At 46.1% G+C, this 17,342-nt stretch overlaps 1 protein-coding gene across 2 annotated transcripts; it reads right to left on the bottom strand.

Annotated features, from left to right (window-relative positions):
* Positions 1-8,506: 8,506 nt before the first annotated feature.
* On the bottom strand, positions 8,507-16,285 carry VGLL2 (vestigial like family member 2). Of its 2 annotated transcripts, XM_019804727.2 has the most exons (4): positions 16,001-16,285; positions 13,463-13,775; positions 11,026-11,396; positions 8,513-9,741 (listed from the first exon to the last, which is right to left on the bottom strand). In XM_019804727.2, the coding sequence occupies exons 1-4, from the start codon at positions 16,079-16,081 to the stop codon at positions 9,706-9,708; spliced, it is 801 nt and encodes a 266-aa protein (XP_019660286.2). In that variant the 5' UTR covers positions 16,082-16,285; the 3' UTR covers positions 8,513-9,705. The 2 variants fall into 2 exon arrangements, with proteins under 2 accessions (XP_034524924.1, XP_019660286.2); XM_034669033.1 differs by lacking the exon at positions 11,026-11,396 and having other exon boundaries at positions 8,507-9,741.
* Positions 16,286-17,342: the final 1,057 nt, after the last annotated feature.

Raw genomic sequence — 17,342 nt, 5'->3', positions numbered from 1 at the left:
TTACTAGCAGTGCCCCTTTCACACTTAAAAGTGATCTTGTTCAGACCATAACTTACATGGTCCCCTGCGGTGCACACGGAGGTGTGCTGTTCAGATCATCTTCCGGAGAGCCTGCTGTGGGGAGCACGACTGATTGACACCTCCAGCTGCTGTATTTTCAGATCTACTGTGACATTTATGCCAGGTCGTGCCTCCCTTGAGCCATTTCCTACCAATGACTGAATGCAGAGAAGTACTAGAAATGGGCCATTCCTACCCGATGTAGATGTTATGGGCTACTGATAGGCCATGTTGACTTGGGGCTCCCTTTTGGTCTAGCCGAGACTTTCCCAGAATTACACTGTAATCTGAGGCTCTTCCCATCAAATCGTCCCTTCTCTCTCTCCTTAACAGGTGTCAGGCCAAGTGGAAACCTCTGAACCGGCTGCCTTCCTCCTTTCCCTCCTAGCCACATCAAAGCTGAAGCCCGGGGGATGGCAATGGTTCACGCCATCATTAAAGATCTAAAGGTTGCAGGGTTCATGGCTTCTATCATTTCTCCACTTAATTCTCCAGAGCTCCTATGGAGACCACATGGATCCTGGAGAATGACTTGCATACCATGAGTTAAACCAAATAGAGCCCTAATTACAGTTGCTATGCCAGATGTAGTATCTTTACTAGAACATATTGGTAAGGCCGCCAGTACCTGGTACATGTCTTGGCATCTGCTTATCAGAGAATCCTACCTGAGGTATCCCCCTATTGATGAGACAGATAAAAGGAATACTTCAGGTTTAGACATACGGAGCTAACTGATGGCCTTGACAAGTGTGTGTGTAGTGGAAGCTAAATTAGAGTGGATAAAAGGGAAATAAATATATAAATGGACAGAGCAAGAAGATGACTCATGTAAGGCATTTTGTCATTTAAAGGGAACAGAGAAGCAACTGGAACGAGGGGGGTCAAGGGAGTTTGTTTTTGTTTTTTGTCTTTAAAGGCAGGAATATTGCAGCTTGTTTTATGTTAGTGGGAATGACCCAGTAGAGTGGGCAAACTGATGATGCAGGAAGAAGAGAGGCCAAGTGTTGAAGTGATGTCTTGAGCACAAAGAGTGGGATACAGTGCAGGAACATGATATTCGACACTCACTGACTCCCATTTAAAGAGAACCGGGGCGCCTGGGTGGCACAGCGGTTAAGCGTCTGCCTTCAACTCAGGGCGTGATCCCAGCGTTCTGGGATTGAGCCCCACATCAGGCTCCTCCTCTATGAGCCTGCTTCTTCCTCTCCCACTCCCCCTGCTTGTGTTCCCTCTCTCGCTGGCTGTCTCTATCTCTGTTGAATAAATAAATAAAATCTTAAAAAAAAAATAAAGTGGAGAACCTCTCCCCACTTCTCTTAATAAGAGATTTTCTTTACTGAAGCAGGCTTCCAGATAGTTTTCCCTTTTTTAGCTTTTACCCCAAACCTCAGATCAACTCCTATTTTTAGATTTGTTTGCACATAATGAAATAGGAAACACTAATGCAATGTTTTGTGTGTATTTTTCACAATAATTGGCAGTACTTGCTCAATGTATTTAGTATCCAGTTAAGGGAGCAAAGAATATTATAAATCAAGGGTGAATGGAATGATCTTTAGGGTGACTGCAACCTCTTACATGCTGAACTTTTGTCCCAAGAGGTTATAAAGTAAATGCCAGGTAAGTGGCACAGACATCAGGTGGTAGGAGTCCCGACAGAGAGGAGACTACGCACTGGCTCTGGTGTGGAGACGAGGCTTCACGGAGGAGGCAGAACTTAGGCCAGACTTTGGAGAATAGATAGCATTTGGATAACAGGGTAGTTAGAGAGAAGGTTTCCCAATACAGCGGGAGGTAGGAATTTACAAGGAATCTTCAGCGGAATATGAGAAAATCACAGCAGACTGCTCTAACCCGGAAAAAGAGTCAACTAGAATTGTGCTGAGGTACTCTGTTAATTTCCAGATTGTGTGCTGTTGAGCTGAAGTCATCTGATGGTGAGTTTGGTGTCCCCCTGAAAACCAAGACAAGATAGCTCTAGCTTCATTCTGAGCATTGATGTGGATATCTGGGACAAGAAAGCACAAGAGCCAGATCAGAAAATGGAAAGACAGGGGCGCCTGGGTGGCACAGTTGTTAAGTGTCTGCCTTCGGCTCAGGGCGTGATCCTAGTGTTCTGGGATTGAGCCCCACATCAGGCTCCTCTGCTGGGAGCCTGCTTCTCCCTCTCCCACTCCCCCGCTTGTGTTCCCTCTCTCGCTGGCTGTCTCTCTCTCTAATAAATAAACAAAATCTTTAAAAAAAAAAGAAAATGGAAAGACAGCATACAAAGCATTGTTTATCACATCACTTTTAGAACTCTTCTGTTTATATTAAGGAGAGAAAGAATAAAGGATGTGTAATTGAGTTCAAATTAGGAATTCCTCTAATGGGGAGGTGACAAAAGTGAAATATGCGTTCTAAAATAGCAGTAAAATACGTAGTCATAGGCTTTTAGGATCTGAAAAATTATATACTATTAAACTGTATACTTTTATTTTATCACTTAATCGCTGTTCTGTAAGGTAGGGAGATTTAGTGGTACGTATACTTTCTCTTCCTCCCAAGATCTAAAGCCCATATTCACCTGCAGCCTGATACATGACTGGGAGGCATTGTTTATGTTCCTTTTTCAGTTTCAATACATTTTATATCTCAAGCAAAGAAAGGGAGATGGCAGTATCCCAATGGTGGATTTTTAAATTTTTCAGTCTTATTTATAATAACACCATTCCTTAAAGATCAAATAACCAGACATCTCAAACATCAACGCAAGATGAAGTTGTCAGCATTATCAATTTTTATTTGTTAAGTACATGGTTCGGCGCTAAGTATAAAATTGTGAATAATTTTCCTTCTCACCAATTCCAAGGAATACACCTTCATTGTCATTTTTCCTCAGGGTATAAATCTGACATTTCCTTAGACTATTTTCTTACTCCTTTAAAAAAGTGCAATCAGGGGCACCTAGGTGGCTCTGTCCTTAAGTGTTTGCCTCTGGCTCAGGGTGTGATCCCGGCTATGGGATTGAGCCCCGCATCAGGCTCCTCCACTGGGAGCCTGCTTCTTCCTCTCCCACTCCCCCTGCTTGTGTTCCCTCTATCGCTGGCTGTCTCTCTCTCTCTAATAAATAAACAAAATCTTTAAAAAATAAAAAATTAAAAAGTGCAAGCAAAAAAAGAGAAAAGAGTATTTTTAGGAATCTTTCAACAAGGAAGAACAAATATTATAAGCTATGTTCGCTGTGTTTCTTACCAAAAGTCTGTCAATACCCTTCTGTCAGTTTCTGGGTATGGAAGAGGAATTGTCTGAAGTAAAAACAGGATTTCACACTCTACCAAACAAGGTGGGATAACACTAATAATACAGAACTTTTCTGATATCAGAAAAGATCCAAAGATATCAGAAACTTCCATAAAAAAACAGGTACAATATAAAAAAAAGTCATATGATACTAGATGAAAAAATATCCAATTATTTTCTGGGATGCATTACACATTGGGTAGAATGTGGCAGATGAAGAAAAGAGAAATAAGATTGTACCTAGTGAAAATAAACAGCAACGACAACAAAATATATATTTTTGTTTTCCATCCCATTTCTTGATAGTGCTGTTATTGGCACAGGGCAGATTATGGAGTTGCCAAAAATAAGGGCAAGGCTGTAGCAGTGAGAATTAGCCAGAAAAGAAACAAACTTACGACATCGTCATCAATTATAATTGTTGTTTTGAGCCATTGTGTGTGTAGAATTTTAGGATACGTGATTTGCTTTTCCTGAGTGAGAACGATTTTTATTTGAAGTATGTTAAAGAAGTTTCCAAATTATAAGAGTATTTTACTGGTTGTAAATACACATAGAGACCAAAACATACACTCTATAAATAAATGCTGGTAAAAATTTCTGCCTAGTAACTCGATCGTGAGAGTCATGCAAATATTGATTAGGAATCAAAAAATGTTAATTTTTTAGTTTTGTTTTCCAAAAATTGGGTTTGCCTTTAACCTAAAATTTCTCTTATGCAATAATTACATATTTATTGATTTATACAGTGTTGATAGGAAATGGAACAGAGGAGGATTGTTTGAGCAAAATCACGTCAGCCATTTGACATAGTGGGAGATAAGTAGAACCAGAGGTTACTACGAGTTTATAAGAACAAAACAAAAGAATAAGAAATATGCTGCTGCTGTTTTTCTAGGGGGAGCTAAATGAATTTCAGTAAGGCAATGGAAATTTGGACTTCTTATTTTTGTTCTAGAGGAGCTTGCTTCCGTGACAGTACGTCAGAAAACTCAGAGAGATACTGTAACTTGAGGTAGACATGACGGTCTTGTGGAGACCTTTAGATTTTTCTCTCATTGAGTTAACCTTGTTTTGTAAAGTGAAAAATTCCAAATAAAGGGTAACGTTTTACCAAAGAAATCATTATTCTAGTAAATTCGATTTTATGTATTTCTGTAAACAATATGTTTCTCCGAGACGGTAATTCTTTAGTAAAAATATTCTGCTCTTTCCCCCTAAAAGAGAATCTGTCTCTCTCCTTAAAGTGAGCTTGGACCAGCAGAACACCTCTGCCGACTCTGTCAGAGGCCAGTCTGCCTGGACTTGATGTTTCTCCTGGAGTGCGGGTCAAGGCTGGAAACAACTGGGAGCTGTTCCTGGAGGCTGCTTTGCCTTTTTAGGGTATGAGGGTCTCTCTGTGTTTAGGAGAACATGATTGACAGCTCCACTCCAGCTCCAATTAGCACCCTATAATTTATTAGCTTCTGCTTTCAGATTATGCGTTAACTTCACAAATATTTCAACCACGGAACCAGCAGCTATCAAGTGTCTCTTTCCTGATCCAGCCTTCTGGGGCTGGAGTGAAATACAAGGAAAGAGCGGTACAGTTGGTCTGTCAAGTGAGAATAATCATTTGTGTCTGTGCCTGTCTGAGGGCACGGAGTCTCTGATTTCCCTGTAGGCCTGCATCAGAGAGAGAGAGAGAGAGAGAGAAATACCCGTAGACAGATTCTATTGTGAGGGTACCATATTTATATTATTAGTTTCATTTATTCATGAGAGATGAGGGAAAGCTGGTGTTGAGGAAATGTGAAATTTACATTTGCTTAACCCCCTTGCTTGCTTAAATGTCAAAACTTCAGTCATGTACAAACAGCAAATCTAATAATGATACTGCCTTTGGGACATTTATTCCTTTACTCCAGATTTTAGGAATATGTAATAGATACTGAATAATAATAAATCCTAAAAATCTTGCAAGGAAAATGGAATGTACAGAGTATGGACTTTGAAAAAAACGATCAAAATGTAAATTATTTGCAGGCATATTGTCAACAGAGTGTTAAGGCAATTTTATAAAGGAATCTTATTTTTTTGTCGTTTCCTTTAAAGTCTTTTCAAATATCTTTCAACTTTACTTTCATGCTTTGACACCGTAGGAATTACATTTAAAATGCTATTTATAGAAATAGCATTTATATGAAAAGCAGTTTGTCTAAGTCTTTTTTTTCTCCTCCAACTCCAAAGTGATCAATCACTAAGTGTTTTTTAAAAAAAATCCTGTTTATTTTGATAGAAAGGGTATGGGTGACTGCACATAAACCCAGGGTTTATGAATCTGAGTAAATTGGGAGTTAATTGCTCTTAAGAGTTGTTTCTTCTGGGGACGCCTGGGTGGCACCACGGTTAGTCTGCCTTCGGCTCAGGGCGTGATCCCGGCGTTATGGGATCGAGCCCCATATCAGGCTCCTCTGCTGGAAGCCTGCTTCTTCCTCTCCCACTCCCCCTGCTTGTGTTCCCTCTCTCGCTGGCTGTCTCTATCTCTGTCGCATAAATAAATAAAATCTTTGAAAAAAAAAAGAGTTGTTTCCTCTGATAAAAAGGGCACAGAAAGAGCAGTACTTACCCAGAAAGAGTGGCAAGAGAAGCTTCCAGTAAGGGGATCTAAGTCCTAACGTCCACCATTTCTACCCCCCTTCCTATCCAGGCCCAAATCAATCTTAAGTAATTGCTAGAATTTGCCACACATTGAAATAGAACTTCAAAGGGGAAATGAGACAGGATGGCAACTCCTTTTAAACTAAAGGAGTAGAACAGATAGAGTTCCCTGAAGCTGGGTGACTGAGTTTTCAGCCAGAGGGCAATCGGCAAAAGGATTACTTGGTGGCGGAGAGCTGTCTCTCCCCTTTTCATCACCTCTCCTTCAGCTGAGGCCAAGCGCACAGGGAACGCTGCATGGAGAGGCCGCCAGTGCCAGCGGAGATGAGCAGAGGAGAAGCTTATCTTTCTCTCAGGCCCCCAACCAGGTAGAACACGTGAAAACGTCATGTTTGCCTTTCCCCGTGTCATCCTTCATGCCCTTGAATGTCCTTTTATCAACGTCCAGAGCCTTCTCTAATCTGCATCCTTTCATGAATATTAATAAGACAGGCATAGGAATTCATATTTTGCATGAATTTGGTGGGCCTAAAGCATGTCTGTTAGGATTTTTAATTCACTCAAGTTCTCTCTGATGCTCTGATGACAAAGACAGGATCATTCTAGTTCTAGGTCGTCTTGCATTTCTACTTGGGGAACGTCTAACATGGAGGGAAATGCTGTCATCTGAGTGTCCTGCGTGCCAGGTCATCGGAGCCCAGCTCAGCAGTCTGGATGGTCTGGTCAGGACTGCCCTGAAGGCCAGTTCCAGTGAATGAGTCTCCTCACCAGCAACCTGATATTCAGGTCAGATGCAACTCAGGGGAGAGGCTTCAGTAATCAGAACCCTGTGGCTGGGCAAATGCTGCCTGTGGGTTCTGAGCAGAGATCTTGTGGGTGCTGATGCCGTGGGGCACGGGCAGCGTCTCTTCCAGTGGGGACTGTTTGCAGACAATGTCCAGCAGAGAATGCACCTCGTGCTTTCTTCTTCAATGGCATACTCAGCGGCAAATTCTAAAAAGCGAGCTGGGACTTAGTGCATTTTATTTATGCTTGTATATACTAGTGTTCCGTGCCAATGGAACATGGATTAAAAAAATCCACAGAGATGTCCAGAGTTAATTTTAGTTATTGCTTCAATGTCCAAACCTCAGGCTAACTCTTACATGACTCGGCTTGGGTGTGAAGAGCTTCAGGGCCGTGAAGTCTGGTAAATACTGAAATGAATTAATAAGAGAAGCAAAAATAATTCCCTCCTGGAGAAGAATGGAAATCTGCATCTGACTGAATGGTCTATAGATAGTATCATTTGATGAAGAGGTGTGAAAATGTCCTATGATAGTTCCTTTGAGACCAGGGATTCCGTAAGGTCTATGGTATGTCAGCCTTTGCTGCCCTGCCTCTTTCCCCTTCCTTCTTCATCTACTGTGGAGGAGAAAGGAAACCCAGAGTTGAGCCACCCGAGGCAAATCAGAAGAGGACAAGCAGCCCATGTGGTGGGTAACAGGGTGGTCTCTGCATCCAGGAGGCCTGGGTTGGCACCCTGGCTCTGCCACTTACTGGCTGTGTGACTGGGCAAATTATTTTTCCTCTCTGAGCCTCAGTTGTCTTGTCGATAAGAAGGGGATCATCATAATAAATACGACATAGAATGGCTGTGTGACTTCAATGAGTTAACCTGCGTATGAAGTCCTCAGACCAGCGCCTGATAAACACTTGACATCAGTTATTATGAGTGCTATTGCGTCTGATGCAGCATAATCATCGAGTACCTTCCATAGAAGCAAAACCAGTAATAGGTTCCTGTAATGATCGCCGTCTACTTCACAGCTGCCAAGATGATAGAACGAGGGGACGGGTACCTTTGCTAAGCCGTACTCTGAGTAAGGTCCCTTACGGCCCCCAACTCTTGAGACTATTATGCAAGATAAATTGTATTTGTTTCTCATGTTATCATGAAGGTCAAGATTTGAACTAATATTTTTATGCTTGAATAATCTAGGTGTAGAAGGGCGATTTGAACATAACACAAAATATTTCTTTCAGGCACTTTAGTGAATGAACATAACTCTGGCATCAAGAGAAAATTAAGAGAAAGACCACTAATTTCTTAATAATCAATCTCTCTCTCCTTTTCTTTTCTTTTTCTTTTTTTTTTCTTGCCTAGTGGTAGGTTTGGTTTCTTAGCCTAGCTTATTAAAATGTAATATAACCAATAAAAAAACATTTTTTTATCTGACTACTGTTTTAGGAGTCTAGAATAGAAAAAGCAACAATTCTCTTCTGGAGAATAAACGTGTGCCTGACTGAATGGTGGTGTCCGGGTGGTGCTTTCAGTATCATCTCTACTTTCAACCCAGCGAATGCTGACAGGTAAGCCCTGGGCGCCTGCAGGCCACAATTTTCTCATTTGTGAAACAGAGGTGGGATACCTAACTTCTCACTCCCAGGGTTGACGTCAAGTGGAAAGGGTTAACAGGTTTCACAGGATGCAAAACACTTTGGAAAAACAAAAAGCACTTTGTACATAAAGTAACATTAGTTACTGACATCAGATTGTACTACTATAAATTATTTTATTCTACTCGAGAAAGACTAAGACATTTATTTTCTTTTTATGAAATAACACAGCGACCCTGTAGTAAAGAGACATCTTTACTGTTCGTTTCTTCTTCCTCATCACCTTCAGCTTTGCCCATGCATGGACCCCTTCCCCTGTGCCAAAATGAAAGTGACCAAATCGCGACCACAGAGACTGGGAGGACTATTCGAGGTATTAGAGACTCTGTGGACATTTCTTCCCCTTGTGGTGATTCCTGGTTCTTCTTCATGGAGACAGTTGGGGTTTCTTGCTGCTTTTCTTTTTTTTCCCATCCAGAGGAGGGTGGAAGGAGAGACGGAATTTGTGGGAGAGAAGGCAGAGAAGGGTTTCTTCTTTCATCGTAAAATGTTCCTCGTAAAAAATATGATATATATCTACACACACACACACATATATATAAAACAGATCCAGTGCAATTGCAATTGTTGCGCCAAACACTGGGAAGTGCCACCTTGGTCGATGTATTTCTGGAGTTTTCAACAGTTGTCCTACAACAGCTGCATTTCAGTAAGACTTGGGCAGGTGGCTCCAGATAAGCCACTTGCCACTCACATTTAGGCTGAGGCTTCCATGTTCACAGTCCAAAGGAGAAGAGTGTGTCTTTGTGTCTGGAGTGGGTGTTGCAGAGGGAGTGGGCACGGAGGGAGCTGGAGGCCATGAGGTGAGGAAGAAGGAATTGGCCTCTTTTACATCTCTACCACAGTCTTCGATGCAAATACAAACACATTTTAAATGTGAGGATACTGACATCAGTAGTGCTATGGTCACACTACTTACTGACATAATTCACATCAGCATAAAAAATATTCACACCAAAAAGTCTCTTTTTTTTCCTCCTCTTTCCAAGAAAACTTATGACATCATATCATCTAAGTGAGCTCACTGCAGATATTTCCAGTGATTTGCCCAAAAGTCATCAAACATGATTCAGAGTCTTTGGATCTGCTCTTTCCATAGAAGGAATTATTGTTAGACAAAATTTCTGTAGATGTATGTTTTGGTTTTCCCAACACGTGGAGATGTTTGAAGTCTCTGCCTTCCCCCATGTCCTCATCCATGAAGTGAGAGGCCCAGATGCTGAGCCTTCGTGGCTGGTCGGAAGGGAAAGGGAAGGGGAAACCCGGGGTCATCAGATCAGCTCAGGAGGGATGCACCACAGAGGGAATAACGACGAGCTGCAAACCAAGATCAGAAGCCATTACAAACCCACTCTGAGCGTCAGCAATTGTGCTAGGCAGAGACCTACAGGGAACAAGGTGGGCAGTCTAAAACCAGTACAGATCCTTGCTTTTGTCCTGAGGCTGTAAACCTGAAAACAGAGAGAAAACAAAAGAAAGAGAGAGAGAGAAGGAGAAGAAAAATAGGGAGAGAAAGGGGGTTGGGGGCGGGAAGGCACAGGTGTTTAAGGAAAGAGAAAGACAAACACCACAGTTTTATTGTGAATGTCACAATTCATTCAAAGGGCATGAATGAAAGTAAAAGCAAAGCAAACAGAAGTGTCAAATCTTCACCAGAAGGGAGGGTGGGTGGGCAAGACTACAAGCCAATGATTGCATTTATAATATAACCATTTTTTGATTATGCCCTAAAACTAAAGGAAGCAGAAGGACGTACCTTTAAATTCAACTCGTTAAGCCAGAAACTCAATAGTCATTGAAATCACATTCTCCTTGAACTTTACATTTTAAGAGACCTATTTAATTTGGCAATTAGGTTGATACCAGAAGCACATTTTTCTTGTCACTGGGAGACAGTACCGCCCCCCACCCCCAAGCTGTAGAAGCTTCTGAACTACACTCTTAGCTCTAGGTCCTCTAGATCAGCGCTGTCCAATAAAAACACAATGGGAGCCACAGGCATCATTCTAAATTTTCTAGCAGCCACATTGGGAAAAAAGTAAAAAGAACCAGGTGAGAATTAATCTTAGTTATATATTTTATTTAACCCAATATGTTCAATATGCAATGTGTCGAAAGTATTCCAACATGCAATCAACATAAAAATATTCGTGAGATGAATTTTACATTTTTTCTTTGCACACAGTTTTGAAATCCAGTGTGTATTATGCGCCCCACAGCACATCCCAATTCGTCCTAGCCGCATTTCAAGTGCTCAACAAGTACATGTGGCTAGCGGTTACAGAATTGAACAGCGCAGAGCTAGAACCTTCTCAACAAATTTATTTATTTATTATTTATTTATTTATTTATTTATTTATTTGAATTTGAAAAAAAAAACCTCTATTATCTCTACCAGCCAGGTTAGGGCAGTGTCCTTTCTCATTCTGCCCACACCGATGACACTGGGTCACCTGCTGAAGCACAACCCTGCCATGCAGACCTTTGGGCCACAAGGTCACTGGGGTCTCCAAGGAGAACTAAGGGGGATCCGGGGCTCAGCCCAGGGTCGGACACAGGGCAGGAGGGGTCCGGGGAGACCAAGCTCCCTCTCCCGCTTACCTGAGTCCACGCTGAGTCCCAGACCCTGGGCCACGTCCCCCGCGGGGCTGGCGAAGCGTGTGCGGCCCACGCGGAGCCGGTCGGCTCGCCCTTGGCGGAGAGCTCGCAGGGCGGGCTGCCCGGGGCGGCGCTGCCCAGCGCGTAGGGGTGGTGCGGGTGCGCGTGGTGCGGGTGCGCGTGGTGCCAGGGCTCCGCCGCGCCCTGGTGCAGGTGGCTGTGCAGCGCGGCCGGCGAGTAGGGGTCGGCGGCGGCGAAGGGCAGCTCCGAGTGCGCGGCCAGCGGGCTGCCCAGCGGCGCGGGCACCGGTGCCTGGTACGCGCTGTTCCAGAAGGAGGCGGGGAAGCTGCGCTGGCTCATCGGGAAGGAGCCGTCTGCAGACCGGCGAGGCGGAGGGGAGGAAAGGAAGAGAGGAGCGCGTCACGGCGGGGGGGGGTTGGAAGCGCCAACCCCGCACGGCGGGAAAGCTGAACGCGCCGGGCCGGCAAAGGGAGGGAAAGCCGCGGCGGGGCGCGGACCTGCAGCCCGGCCTCGGGGGCGGCGCCTTTCAGAGGGGGCTGCAGTCTGCGAACGCGAGCTTGAGGCATCGCAAAATGGGGGAAACCCTTTGGGAAGGAGGGCCGCTTCCTCGGAATTTGCAGACGGGTCTCCAGTGCGGAAACCCCAGGACAGACTGGGAGAGGAAGAGAGGAGAGATACCCCCTTCAGTTCCAGTCTTGGGGAGCACGGAGCTTCCTCCGCCTCGAGGCTGCGCTGCCCGGGCGGCCTCGGGGTAGACGCGGCCTCCGTGTCCCAGCCCGCAGCCTCTCCCCAAGCTAAAGATACCTCTACCCACTCTTGGTCAGCCGCCTAGTGATTTCACTACCCCCTCTCGCGTTTCAGCCACCCCAGCTCCGGAAAATGTGCCCCTCCAAGGCCTCTGATAGACTGGAAGTCCATCGACATATTTCAAAGTCTTGCTATTATTAGCCTCCTTTCTAGAAACCTTCTCTCAAATATTTTTTTCCCAAGAACTCACGCAAGAGAATAAACCGGATATATTAAAAGGGCAGTTGTATTATTTGCAAAGGGACACAAAGGGACAGATCTTTTAAATTTTAATGAGTAGTATTTGTTTATTAAAGTGGGGACGCCAGGAATAATACTAATTCTTATGGCCAGTAGCACTGTTGACCCCCATGCCGGGAAACATTTTAAGAGAACAACAGTATTTAGATCAAACGTGTTGCCTTTAGTGGGAGGGGAAGGAAAGAAAGATACTTAATTCCAGGGGACTTGATGGAGCACCTCTCTAGGGAAGGCATCAGCACCACGTGCTAAAGAATTAAAAATGTGCGCAGAATGCATTCTAAGTCGCGGACAGTCTTCCTGTTAAAAACATTTAGGCAACTGCAGAATAAAAAGAATGTTCTGTATTCCAGAATAATGATTTGGGATTTTGTCTAGGCAAGGCTTGCACAAACTGTCAGACACTCTTACGAGGAAAAGGGAGGGTGAGGGTTGTCCTCCCCCACCCCCAATGTAATATTTGTTTCCCTTTTACTACAAAGTCCTTATTTCTCATCTTGGTACAACACATCAAAAATTAAGTTTAGTAAGAAATCTTACCAAATAGTTACCCCCACCCTTGCCCTGGGAATAAAGGAAGCTTGAGATTTCATAATAGAAGGGAGATTTAGTTGACTTGACCAATAAATCATTGTCCCAGGCTAGATAAAGCAGTGCTTTGTGAGAAGGGCAGAACAATAAAGAGGGGATGTGTTTGGGGGAAAACCCTTAGAGATGTTTTGGTACTAAAGTACCAAAGTAAAATTGGTCCTTTACTTGCTTACTGAAGGACATTTTCTGCTTCAAGATTTCCTAAGTAATTGAAACCTGGCAAAAAGCATACATACATTTTAAGCGACAAACTTCAGCAGGTTTTGCTTCCAGTGGGGTCTAGGACTTTTTCCTCTGGGTAAATTTTCAGGAACTGCTAAGTGCCCTCGAGAGGTCGTAGGTGAAGATCTTCCTCGCAGCTTGGAACAGTGTTGGACACCTCACATTCCCACAGCACTTTTACATACATTTTCCTACTTGTCATACAGCCATCTCCAGGGATAGTTAAGAGGGCGAGTATGATTCTAATTTTAGAGACCAGTAAATAGAGTGACCCCATAGAGGTTAAGAGACTTGCCCAAGGTCATATTGCTAGGAAGTGGTAGGGCCAGCAGGAAGACCCAGGTTTCCCAATTCCAAGACTAGTGTTTTTTCTAGGTCACTCTTCTGCTCTGCGTCTTCAAGGAGATATTTTTTTTTCTATCTCTCCTTTTACTTACCCTCCCCACAAGCTCCTCCTCACTTCCTCTCTGACATTTGCTGCCTTTCCTTGAGCCCCTGTAGGTGGGCCCCAGGCCAAGAGGGCTCTCTATCCGCCCTTAGAAACGGGCCCTTTACTCACCCCGCCAGGGCCCGGAGCTCCTGGGTGCTTTGCTGCCCGTACAGCTCGGGGAATAGCTGCTAGGCTGGCTCAGGGCCCTACTGAAGTGCTCGTCCACCACAGAGCTGATGTCCCCCTGGAAATAGGTGAAGAGCACGCAGCGGGAGTTGATGTACTCGGCCTCTGGTGGGCGCTCTTTCTCCGGGCTGCCTTCTTCCTCTTTGATACTGGCTGGAGTTTGGCTGGAAAAGGAGGAGCTGCCGCTGCCAGTGCTGTTGCTGGGGCTGGCGTTGCACTCTTGGGCTTCCTGCATTTTGGAGTAATAGGCTAGTTTCTGCCCAAAGAGAGAAAGAACAGAGAGGTCAGTTTCAAAGGAGATGGCAAATTGGGTTCCTGCTTCACTCCCTCAGATCCCTAAGGTACCCAAGGGAAAACTGGCAGCCAGGCCTAAGCCCCATGTTCAGTAACACACGTGAGAGGCACACGGCCCTTCTTGGTGTCTCTGTCTCCCCCAAATTGATGCCGGGCCACAGGGAAAGCTCTCTGAAGATATCAGCGGAAAAGTCCCAGAAGATTCCAGGATATGAGCTGAGTTTGACCGCAGAGCCAGTCTCGGGGCAGGTATATTTTTAAAATCAGGCTCTAAGGATAAAGGGCATCCATGTCCAGTTATGGCCTGACAGTCCCCTGCCTAAGAATCCAGGGCAGATGCACAAGATGCAAGATTTAAGCATCGTCCTGATAGAGCATGAAAAGACCCAAATCTACCCCTTGCAGCCAGGAATGTAAAGGAAGAACTGTCACAGAGGTAGGAGACAGTTCCATTTAGGAAAGAATCATGTGGGGTAAAAATGCAGAATCACAACCTGACATGGATCATGTGAATAAATGCGAGTTGATATTTGTTTGGTTGCCCACAAACTGGCTACTTAAAAGTCTATCTCAGTTTTTGAAGAGATCCTGTTTTGAGTAAGGAAAAACCAGTGGGCTATGAGCATTTCTACCCTTACTATCTCTGTGCACATTGAGGAAACAAGTAATAATGAGGAACACAGAAGAAGATCTCGGCTGTGAGGATGAATAAATTGTGGCTGTCTGGTAGTGATTTTAAAAACCACGTGTGGCTGCTGAAATGAGCATTTTCTTAGAAATGAGCAATAGACTGCAGTCTTAACGCATTTAGGCAGGCAGAGATGGCCTTGAAGCAGGCGGATCATACAAAAATGAACAGAGAACTTCATGGAAAAGGTTGGGTTGGTCCAGGGTGAGGGAGTAGAAAGGACCCAAAAGACAGAAAACCAACCCATCTCTCCTCTTTGCAACAGTGCCAGCCTGGGAAGGAGCCATCTCAGACACTGAAGCCAAAAGACTGCCGTTACTTCGTAGTATCACCACTTCCACCAGATTCCCACTTGGCTTATCATGAGGAATTCTGGTGATTCCCCAAATTAACATTGTCAGACTAAGCAAACTCCTAGATGGAAAGTTGAAAAGGGGGGGAGGTAGAAGGAAAAAAGCAAAAAGCAAAACCTACTCCTTCCATCACTAATTCATCAGGAAATATTCAAATGGACATTCTGAATTTGCAATCAAAATTGGCAGAAACTTGGACGTGGGGGGTCCGGATGTATTTCAGTCTCTCTTGAACAGGAGTCCAGGTCCTCACTTTGGAACCTGCTCCCGACTCCCACGGCCCCCCGGGTGTGTGATCTTATCCCTTTACTGGATTACGATCTTCAGTTTCTACAATATCAGCTGAGCATGTGGAAAGAAAAACTGGTCCACCAGACTCAGCCCGGAGAAGAGAGAAATTGAAATAATTAAACGAAACTTCAAGAGTTTGCCGAAACGGGGCTAAGTGGTCTTTTTACAGGTGCGTTTGTGGACGGCAGGTTAGCCCGATGCAGCTCTAGAAAGGCGAAATATTATCTCTGAAGCTCTCATCCGCCAGGTCAACTGCAGCCCGATAATAATCCCCAGAATTTTGCAGAGCAAAGATTATACAACCCACGCTTTCACGTTCTCTTTCTAACGAATTTTCTGGTTCCGGAATTAAGTGACCTGATCCCTTGAGAATTGAAACGGGGAAAAAAAATTACTCCTTAGATAAACTTGCAGGGATGAGAACGCAGGTCCTTGTATTTTAGACAGAAAGACAGAGACAGGTCTTTGCTTTTGTTCTCTTGTCACTCTCACCTTTGAGACCAAAGTTTGGTTTTCCCTGCGTGAGCTTTGCTCGCATCTCCCCTCACCCGCACCGAAGAATCTGAAGTCCGACAGATCGCTCGCGCGATCCTCGGGTGATCGTTCCCCGGAAGGACGGGACACGCATTAGCAGGGCTTAGCTACCTTCTCGAGAGAGCGAGTGGACAAGCTAAAGGGGTTAGCTCGACCTACTTGTGGCAGTGCCGGCAAACCCCGCATCCCCGGGGCTTCCGCCGCTGGTAGGACGCCCCGGACCCGAGCGGAGGTGCCCCGGACCTCGGGGTACAGGCGGTGCTCCAGGAAGCGGGGGCGCGCCACCGGTCTCCAAGTTCCCGGCCTGGAGGAGACACTTACCTGGTGGTAGGGGGTGTAGGCGGCTGCAAAGTAAGGCTGGGGAGGACCATAGACTTGGTACATAACATCCAGACAGCTCATGGCTCCCCACAGCGGAGACGGCTAAGTGTTTTTTCATCAACTCTGGGTCGGTGGAGCGCGGTGATGCTGCATGGGCGGCGCTTGGACCCGAGCTCCCGAGTCATCGGCGGCAGAGCGAAAGTCCTCTCTCGCGCTCAGCGGCTCGGGATCCGGCTCGCAGGCTCCCCTCCCACCCCGGCAATTTCAGCCCGGACCGCGCTCCGGGATAGAAGCGCCCGGGCTCCCGCTTGTGGGCATTTAAACCCCACGCCGGACTGGCGTGCTGACGCCACTCCCGGCCGCGGAGAGGGCGGGGACCGGGGGGCCAATGGGGAGCCAGGGACTGGGCCCGAGGGGCTCCCGGCGTGTTTCCCCGGGCTCCCCCGAGGCGAGCTGGTAGCCGAGGGTTCGGCGAACTGCGCAGCTCCGAGCCTGAGCCTTCGCGCCGAGACGAGTAGGATTCCCAGGCGAAAGCTGGAGAGAGAAGCAAACCATGAGAGAGACAGAAAGGGAGAGAGGGAGGGAGGAGTGCAGAAGGGGGAAAGCGGGGGTTCTCACGCTTGGGTAGAGAAAGAAGTGTGCTGCGTGGTGGCAGTGGTGCTGTGGGAGAGCCCCGGCCTCCAACTGGAGAGTTGAGAGTGTGTGAGTCCGGGGGTGGTCAGGTGGGGCAGATTATCTGCTCTCGGCTTCTGGTGCGTGCCGGGAGGGAAGGCGCGCGCCCCAGGAATCCCCCAGGGGATCCTTGTCACCTCAGACAGGAAGTCGAGGAGTCCGGAGACTCCTGCCGGCCGCGGAGGAGCTCCCTCTGAGGGGAGACGGCAGTGGCTGCAGTCGGTAATGACCGCCCTGATGCACCTCTGGCCCTGCCCGCATCGCCGCCAGCTCCCACGTCTCAATTCCACTCTCTGGGGTCGGTCCCTTTTGCCCCTTTAGAGCTCGATCCCGACACTTTCTCTTTGAAGTCCCCCACCCAAACCCGCTCCGTCGGCGCTGTTCGCGCCCGGCCTCTGGCTCCTCCGGGTGTGAGTTGCTTTCGAGGAGTCCAGGAGGCCCTACCCAGCCCCCCGCAGCCTCGGGGCTCCTCGGCCTGAGTCCTTTAAAGTTGGGGTAAATTTTTGGGACGAGGACTTGTTGACTGCGAGAGGAGTCATGCTAGAGAATGCAGGAAGTCAGAGAGGACTTTCGCTGCCTCTTCGACCGGTAAAACGGTAGCTGCGATTTTATGTTTCATTTTGAGTTGAAAGGATGCGTTTCAGTTTTGAAACGTGCAGCGCTGTTCTCT

This window comes from Ailuropoda melanoleuca, chromosome 10 (genome assembly GCF_002007445.2).
Source record: "Ailuropoda melanoleuca isolate Jingjing chromosome 10, ASM200744v2, whole genome shotgun sequence".
In the NCBI taxonomy this organism is placed as follows: domain Eukaryota; kingdom Metazoa; phylum Chordata; class Mammalia; order Carnivora; family Ursidae; genus Ailuropoda; species Ailuropoda melanoleuca.
This window is presented reverse-complemented; position numbering and strand designations above follow the sequence as displayed.

What these genes read in the sequence shown, in the direction of transcription:
- VGLL2 (XM_019804727.2), bottom strand. Translation starts at nt 16,081, where the DNA reads ATGAGCTGTCTGGATGTTATGTACCAAGTCTATGGTCCTCCCCAGCCT. An exon ending in CCTACACCCCCTACCACCAG is followed by an intron (nt 13,776 to 16,000) that starts GTAAGTGTCTCC and finishes CTCTTTGGGCAG; the next exon opens with AAACTAGCCTATTACTCCAA. An exon ending in GAGCTCCGGGCCCTGGCGGG is followed by an intron (nt 11,397 to 13,462) that starts GTGAGTAAAGGG and finishes GCCGGTCTGCAG; the next exon opens with ACGGCTCCTTCCCGATGAGC.